The sequence below is a fragment of the Rhipicephalus sanguineus genome, chromosome 4 (genome assembly GCF_013339695.2).
Source record: "Rhipicephalus sanguineus isolate Rsan-2018 chromosome 4, BIME_Rsan_1.4, whole genome shotgun sequence".
Taxonomy (NCBI): Eukaryota; Metazoa; Arthropoda; class Arachnida; order Ixodida; family Ixodidae; genus Rhipicephalus; species Rhipicephalus sanguineus.
In genome coordinates, this window is record NC_051179.1 from 50178333 (window position 1) to 50187572 (window position 9240).

General features: G+C 45.3%; 1 protein-coding gene across 2 annotated transcripts in view; it reads right to left on the reverse strand.

Moving 5' to 3' along the window:
- LOC119389946 (serine/threonine-protein kinase TAO1) overlaps positions 1 to 7661 on the reverse strand; it is a 46544-nt gene extending 38883 nt beyond the window's left edge. Inside the window, exons 1-3 of one of the 2 annotated variants that reach the window (XM_037657401.2) lie at positions 7325 to 7661; positions 4348 to 4389; positions 2576 to 2848 (exon numbers count right to left, since the gene is read on the reverse strand). In XM_037657401.2, the coding sequence (XP_037513329.1) occupies positions 2576 to 2707 (132 nt within the window). In that variant the 5' untranslated portion in view covers positions 2708 to 2848; positions 4348 to 4389; positions 7325 to 7661. The remainder of the gene's footprint in view (positions 1 to 2575; positions 2849 to 4347; positions 4390 to 7324) is intronic. The other variant, XM_037657402.2, reaches the window with a different exon arrangement.
- Positions 7662 to 9240: the final 1579 nt, after the last annotated feature.

Consider the following 9240-nt stretch of genomic DNA (forward strand, 5'->3'; position numbering starts at 1 on the left):
AGACTGGGGTATCTGAAGGTGCCTACAGTCCGCCACCAGTCACGTGGGTCACTGTCTTTCTTCAGAAGTGGTCCCGCATTGTGAACGAGTGGTAGTGCGGCACGTTCCGGCAGCATAATATTGAAAATGTACGGTTACATGATCGCCAAGAGCGCGGCACGTAGGAGATGCACCAGCAATAAATATTGGGGCGCTCGTCGCAGGCAGATATCGTGCCTGCGTGTACTTACGATGTTTATCGCTCCTCTCGGCAACGTTTCTAGCTATCCGAACGCAGCAGAAATGTGGAAGACGAGTTCTTTTACGCATGATAATCGAATCGCATATTCGAATTTTTCCAATATTCGAAGTTATCGAATATTCGAAACTTTTCGAATACACGATTTTCGAATCGAATACGAATATTTCGAATGTAATATTCGACGAATATTCGAAACTTTCGAATATTCGCACACCCCTAATATATATATATATATATATATATATATATATATATAGAGAGAGAGAGAGAGAGAGAGAGAAAGGGAGGGAGGGAGGGAGCTATGCACAGCGAAAGTCGGCATCGTTTCATTGAACGCAGTGCCTGTCGCCACGTAGAGCCGAACCCTTCCTAGTTTCGTGCAGCGCGTCTCCAACAAAGCGGACGCCATCACTCACGGGTCGGTCGCGTGCTCTACCGTACGACAGCTTTTCCCGAGGAGTATTCCTACCCGCTCCGCTCGTGACCGCATGTAGGGATACGGCAAAGATTTCGTTGGGTTAACAATGGTGAGCTGCTTTCATTTCTGCAAGCGACACGCAATCTGCGTTTCCGCTCAGGTGGCGTCAGCCAACGGCATACTTGGGTTCGTCGCCTATATTATGCGTGCAATATATTAACAGTATAGTACCAATAGCGCTGTGCCGCACGTGCTACCGAGCAGATATAAAGATCCTGATCGCGATAAGGTTGCTGGCGATAACTCGTACTGACGTGCTCGTTGGTATCTGCCATGAAGCATTCGCGCCAGGAAAGCGGTGACCGCACTCGCATCGCCGTCTAAATGATTAGTCGACCAATGTCCACATTTCCAAAAAAACGGAAGGCCTTTTTCGGCACATTGTGGTGTCGGCCTCACCGCGACCGGGGGGGAGCAAGTACCTTGATGAACTCTTTCGGCTAAGGCGGTCAGGGTTTTCGCGTGTAGTACTTCTCTAAGCAAAACTTTACTCGTCAGTAGATTTAAAAAGACTTTACTGTATACAACCCGCGAATTCGTGCACGTGAGTACTGCTATTTGAACAAAGGCAACGTTGAACCGGAATCCACCAAACAATAACGACATCCCCGCTAAGATTTGCAGCACGTGTCAAACGGCTCGTTTGTCAGTTAACTTTCTTTGTGCGGTGCTTCCACATTAAATGGGCGTTCGCCTTTGCTCATGCTGAATGACCCTGTAAAGCAGCATTTGAACCAGCAGTAAAAACTTCATTTACGCCCACCGGCCCACCATCAAACACATCGGAACAGATTAACGTCCTGTTTGAGTCAAGCGCCACTGGGTCGAATTGGATTGGATGAAAGTGCCTCTGGTGCTTCTTTCAACATTAGGTCAGCCAATACGGGCTTCGTTTTGCGTTAAAACAAGGCTAAAACTAGCGCAACCGAAAAGTTTTGCGGTTACCGGGGGCGTTTTGGCGCAGCGTGGTGCAATTTCGAGAAATATCGCGGTTTTGGCGCAGCTCGGCGCAGAAAAATGAAATTGTATCAAAATGGCGCAATTGGCGCAGCTGTTGCATCCCTGTGAAACTATAGAGCTTGTGTCAGCTAATCAACAATGTGAGACATAGCTGCATCTTCTGATAAAAAAGGGCTACCCATTGTACGCTACTAATACTTCCGTGAAGCTTGCTTTGAATCCACACGATGCAGAGAACAATCAGTCTCATTATTAAAACTCAACTTGTAATTTCAGTGATGTTTTAAGATAACCCATGCAAGAAAAAAAAATTAAACTGTGATCAGTGGAGCATACTTTTCATGTTATAGATGTCACAATTAAGTCTCGCTTCATGCATTTCTTTCAAGGACACGTATTTCCAAGGAATGGAGATATTTTCAGGAAATTATCAAATCCTACTTGGCCTGGTAACTTTGCACGCTATTATATATTTCTGCACAATACACTTGTTTTTAAGCAGCTCCAGGACATCACACAATAACTTATCTTAAGTGTCTTTAGAACACTGCTGTTTACTATGTCCAATCTTCCTTTCTCAAGTATCTCGGAGTAAATCTTCGGATAACTGCTGAAGTTGTCATTAGGTAAACAGCGAAGGCCCACACGACAGCTGCACATGAACTGTTATTTCAAGTGATTTTGCTGTGGACCACACAGACGACTTAGAAATTATCAAGTAACGCATTTACAGCAATGAGGAAGTGTCATCAGAAGTTTAGCACCCAAATCGCCAGTGTATGTGTTGTCTTGACTTCTCTCTCGTGTCCCTGTATGTACGCCTAGTCTTTTATCGCCAGGACTGACTCATTTACTCCTATTTCCAGGTAAAGCATAGAGTCAGGAAACAGGCTCACATAATAGACTGCTCCGAAACTGCCGTGGCCGATCTCGCGGAGGTCCACAAAGATCTTGTCGGGGTCATCCTTGTCGAACAGCTCGGCGAGCTCGGGGTCCTTGAGGTTCCCGAGGCGCGAGAAGGACGGCATGCTGCTGGGTCCTTCCTCCGAGCAGGAGGTGGAAGAAGGGTGGGGGGCTGGCAGTGCCCACTACCGGGGCTGCAGTCCCCCAGGGGGGCCCCCTACAGGTCGGCGCTCGCAGCCCGTCCTACCCATGGCACTCCTGCCACCCTGCACACACACACACACAGAAGGCTGATGCATACACACCTTTCAACTACCAATTGCACATGCCTACCACTGTGTAAGCTGCGAAATTTGTGACTCTCCCACAGATACAACAATGCTAACTTAGAAGGAAAGGTTTGGAACTGCAAATACGAACACCCTGCAGTAAAGAGCATACCACTCTCTTTTCCCACATGGTTTTTCATCTGTTCCACCGCAAAAGAGATTTTTAGTACATTCGCTGTTCCGATATACTGAACAGAGTTTGCATAACAGCACGTTAACAGATATTAGTAGAGATTTCTTGTGACATATCTAATCACAATGCCTAATAAAGTCATTCTAGATGTTTTTGCATTCTAGCTGTTTTGATATCAGTTACTCGGCAAACGTGACAGTCTGTTTTGCCGACGCATGTGATTTGATGATCTCTGCGCAGACAGTGTTTTTGTTGGTCTTCTGTACAGAGCTTCTGTATCTATTGCATTTCCTCCCGATAAACCAGTGGTTGTTAGTACAGTACCTTGTCAATCGTTCTATCACCATCCTGTCTCTAGCGCTGTTCCCGTCCTAAAAACATTCTAGCGTTGCACGAGTGTTGTCAAAAAAAAAGTTAGGAAGAAACATGTTTCAAGATTATGAAGCTGCCAGACATTGACACAAGATGCAATGGAGAACACACACTGTCGCAGCAACGATAGATCTGTTTGCCTGGTTGAATTTCACACTACCGTTTGACACCACCAATCTGGCCCCTAACATTGCTGCCTTTAGTAAAGTGGCGAAATCGAAGAAGTTTGTAAACTGGTAGCCATGACTGAACTAGCCAAGCACTAAGTTGTGTTCAGTTTATTTGTTCTAAAGCAAGTGCTGCTTTCCGTTTTGGGGGTACCCTGCGGTTCCCTTTCTGCAAATCACACATCTCGTCTCTGCAACATGCCACATAGTGCCTGGTGACGTACTGCTCTGATGTGAAAACAAAAAGCTCTCTTTCCTGTTTGTGTGTTTCCGCAAAAGCTCTGATGCCTTTTCGACAAACGTATGAACCAATTAAGCTAGCAAATAGTGATACACCAGTAGAAGGAAGGACAGAGGTGGAGCCTATAACAAATTCATGCCAGACTACTTTTCCACAATCTAGGAGTATAGACCAATCTTTCATGCATACACATACTTTACTGTAGAGTGCCTTCTTTTTTTACTTCTACTTGCACACCCATTCTTTTTATCCTTACGAAAGCTACGCTCTTGGGTAAAAGAGGTTCTCTAGACATTGTGGAGTACAAGTTTGTCTGTTTACCCAACTTGATAACATCTGGTTTGATTGATGAAGTTGGAATGCAACAAGTTGGTCAAACAGGCACCTTTAACTTATCCGAAGCAATCTGATGAGAATCACAGTGGCTGAAGTACACATTTTGCCTGTTAGCTTGTGTCATAAAAAAATGCTTTCAAAGGCCAAGAAACGTCTCGCACAAGATGTTAGAATATACAATACTCACTCTACATCTCTCAGCATATTTTTCAAGTGGAAGTAAGTAGAACTGAAAGGCAACAAGAAAAAAAAAAAAAGAAATGCCGTCAGTGCCATTGGCATGTGATGCACAAATTGCCTAAAGCGATAGACAGTAAGAAACAATCAGCACAAACATGAACGCAACAAAGGATTTCATTTTACGAAATTCGTTTTTGTATTGAAGGATAAGAATGTGTTGCTTACAGTGAGTTCAAGGTTAACAGTGTGATAATAGCTTCATTGTTTCTAAAGCTACCCGACAACGCCAAATCAAAGGATTCAGGAATCACTACCGTACACTCTGAAAGCTATTGGAAATTCATACAGCAAAGGTAAGGAATGCTGGTTCATTTGGTGTGGCACCACACAGGTCTGTATAAAGGGCTGACCGTGAAGGAGAGACAATGGCTAACAATGCTTCTGTCTGCGTACCCATTCCCACAATAATGGATTCCAAACTAACGTGTGGATTAGCTGACCCTGGCTATTACGTTTGAATAGCATATTTCGAAATGTGCAGCTCTCTTCACAGCAAGCATGCATGCTGCTGCAAATGAAACGAGGGAATTCGAATGTTACACCGAGAGTACACAGCCTTCGCAGCACTTTGCGCATTCCCCACACTGATGCGTAGTAGGAGCTTATGCAACAGGCACCTTTCTCTACGTCAGTGAAGATTTCGAGAAGCTCAAAGCCTGGGGAGCTGCAAGCAGCTCATAGCTCTGGTGAAACTATTTCGAGATAAGCCTCAATTGCCTCAGGTCAAGAGCTGCCTAGAAGCCAAGTGCAAGTAATGGAATAGTATCCAGTACCACACTCCCCCGTCCAAGAAAAACCAAATACTCAACCCCACACCCCCCTTTCAACCTTTCATCAATAAAAAATCACTGCAGTTGCCTCGCCTCACAACCTGCAAGCTGACAATATAGCAGGTTTTGCACGAATGCAATAAGGCAGAGTGCTCAAGAAGAATGTAAACAAAGGAAAAAATGGGAACAAATGACAGAGTTCCTGCACTAGAGCTTGCAAATGTTCTTTTTTACATCTCATAAGGCAGTCCATCTAAATGAATTTTCAGCTGCTGTGTGGTCTTTTCTTAAGCAATGCAGTTCTCTAAGGGGTTTCATGGTTATGGTAAGCCATCACACTTAGCAATGCCACCCCACGTGATAGGACAGGGCCAAACGGAGCTACATCCATGCAATTTACAATGCGAATTGGACGCTTTCCGAAGCTTAAAAGTTGTTTTCCTTTTAAAACAGCAGTATGTGTTGGTTAATTACAAATAAAAAAGACCCCCTTCCCACTACACGACACAACATTTATGGGAAAACAGTGAGCTCTCGGATCCTTCATTTGCTTAGCTTGCGCACCATGCCTACAAACTCACAAGCGAGAATGGCAGCTTTAGTATGACACGGAAATAATCAAATGACAATAACTACGCTCTCACATGAATTTAATTATTGAATGTTACCACAATAACCACAATAACAGAACTTTGGCACACGCAGTGTAATATCAATGCCCTTCATGACAAAAACAACACACTGAATAGATAACCTATACTTCCAGAAAGCTTGATAGCCATGTACAGAGAGTGAGTAGAAAGATGTTTTGATTTACCCTTAAATGTGACCTGTAAAAGCAGCACACCCACTTACAGGGTCACGAAATTCCTGAACGTCCTTATTTAATTACGCTAGCAAGCTATCACTACATACACATTCTAAATTTAGATCTTTATTAAATTTTCATGACAGACACTCGATGTCAGTAAACAAACCAACCAATCCTGGCCTTTCGTGGACTCTTAATTACGAGTTCCTCAAACACTATCAGAGTTGGCATGCACAGTGATTTGACAACGTTTCGTTCGTACCCGCGTGTGACACACATGTAGCCGACAGCAATTACCGAGCTGTTTGTGGAGAAAAAAGAAAAAAAAAATTTAAGTCACCTTAGAGCACAGCCGTCCTTTCACACAGGGTGCTACGAGCACTGCCCCACGTAACAGTGGCTGAAGAAGGCCACCACCCTTTAACAAGGCGCTTGATTGAAGCACTGTAAACTAAATAACGACCATGATGGCTGCAGGAGCGTCCGCGAACACGGGAAACGCTATTCCCACGCACGAAACACTGGTGCGTTGTTTTTCCAGTTCTGATCGCAGGTACAAATTAAATAAATCACAAAACAAAGCGAAAGGAAGCACGCGGCTGCGTCAGAGGCAAAGCATCTTTGACAGGTTCACCGCGGAAACGGCGGTTGCCGTGCTGGCGTCTCCGTGCTTCTCACGACGCGATTGCAAACTTCGAGGAGCGTCAGAAACATTGTCCGAAACGTTCGAAAGGCCGGAAGAAGTTAACGATCCCGCGAAAAGTTCACATTCGTCGAAAATTAAGTTCTGCACTGCATAGAATTCCGCAGGGACGACGGAGAATGCCGACAGGCGAAAGCAGGCGTTGCGCTCGGGAGCTCTAATAAAACGACTCCAAACGCGCCTTCTCAAAAACAACGGGACACAACACGATCGAAGGTCATTCGAACGCGTTTCCACGCTTCAGTTTGACAGTGCACAACACCGGCGCTCTAACACAGGCGCATTTGACACGCCAGGCGGTCCTCGAATGAATCATGACGAAAAAACGAAATTATTGGGGAGATTTCGACAGACCACTTCCGATCGAGATGTCTTTGACGGCCGGGGAGTCGCGTTAAATCTCTTTAAACGGACAACCACGGAAACAGCGCAGTCTGAGACACACTTCGTAACGAAAGAAGCTCGCAATGCGAAGCGGTTCCCGTCTCTACACAAGCTTGCGAATGAAAATGTAGCCGATGCCCGCCCTAGTCACATTTAAGCCTAGACAGTGCATTGAACCGCACTAAAGTCACCGCAAGGCGACTTTAAACCGCGGCGGATAGCGATCTGGGTTGAGACACGTTCCGACGGTACTCACAATTGCTTGGTGTCGTTTTTCTTTCCAAAGTGACGGCTTCTTGTCCAGTTTATTCGCCGCGATAGACGCCCTTCCGACCCCAACACAGATCAAAAATGGCGTACTGTTGACATGCGCACTTCGACACTTCAGAAGAAAAGCTAGATGCACCCCGTACTGCTCGACGAAGGAAGCACTGAATTTCGCACGGGAACTCGTTCAAGTTTTCTCGGTGGCAAATTGGCTTTACGTTCTTTATGCGGCGCTGGAAACTCCGGTAAAAAGAAAACAGTCAAGCTGCGCCGAACTGAAGACATATGTAAAATTCCATTGGCTGCCGAAGCTTTCAAAGAAATCGGCGTTCGGCGAGACTACAAACCACTTTGCTAAATTAATAAACACTCGTAAGAAAAAATTATGTAGATTGCATAAGAGCAACGAATAATATGCACATCGTTATGCGCAATACGAGTGATTGTTTACTTTCGCTCACGTACGAGTTTCGTCACATATAATGTTTACATCTCTATTACAGGTATAATATAATTTTAACGCATTGTTTTCTTTAATTACAGTGCGCACAGAGTTTACATGCCACAAAGTTTATTATTTGCATCCAGAAAAGATATTTTGATAAAAGTGGCCATGGTGGCGCTCCTGTTCTACGCGATTATTGTGGGGTGCATGATTTGGCGCAAATTTTCAAAATTGACATTATGCCATCCGCTTGCTATCCGTTATTTTCGCGTAATAGCAACAGTAGTATCACTGCACACTTGTGCTTTGATCACATAGGGACGCATTTATTAATACACATTGAAAACCATTGGAAGTTAAAGCGTGCCGAGGCTACACAGGAGGCCACATGGTGAGGGTAAGGGGTTCAACCATACTGTATTTCGTGCGTGGGTTTGTATGAAAATGAAAAATTCCAGGGGGGGGGGGGGGTCACCGGTTACGCCAGTGCTGCACAGAGGTTAGATATTACACAGGTGCGTAACTGCTCGATCGAAGGACCACCGTATTGCATACTAATACGCACAGACTTAACATTTCTTACAACTTTATTGTAAAATCTAATCAGATTGTTCTTGCAGCGACGACCATTCGTTTCCGCGGAGTATATTTCACCATCTCGCAACAATTAAAGTAAACGAATTCTCTTTTTCAATTCGTAAGCGCTCAGTCGGCACTAAAACAGCAAAAAGAAAAGGGCGACATCAAATATACGTCACAAGAAACGCATCGACAGCCCGAGAAGAGGCTGACTTAAAACACGTGCAATGCACGAGGAAGTGTTCGTCACGCAGCGTCGGTGGTGGAACGCGCGTGCACACATACGCGACGTCATCGATCGTCCTCTGCATTTGCAAGGCGCATCGAAAGTGAATTGGAAGCGGCAGCCTCCTCAGCCGAGCGTCAGTTGCAGATCCACCATGGAGGACAGGCCTCTGTGCTGACCGGTCTTGTTCCGGGTGCGGCGACCGCTGCGTCGGTTCGTCCTGCTTGGGCTCAGTATCCTGCGCAGTATATCAACGTCCACTGGAGTACTTTGACGATGTAGCAGTGTAGAGTAGGGTCGTAGACGGAATTTTATTTTGTTGGGGATCACAAGGCAAATACAGCGCACGCTTCACGAAGACTGAAAAAAAAAAAAAAAAAAAAACACGAGGCACAGCGTCACTGTTAGTGAAGTGTGCGCTACATTTGCCTCGTGGTGACGAACAGACAATTAGCTCGAGGTCTGTTATTCGCTATGGATCCGACCCTCCCTTTATGTGGGTGGAGGAGGAGAGGAAAAGACGTTATTTCTGCAACATTAAATGGGAGCAAGTCTTATAGCGTCTGCAGGGGAATGTCGAGAGGGAAATAAAAATGACAAGAGGAGAGTGACGTCCATGGCCGAGGACGCGGCCACCACAAGGTCCACGGCCAGG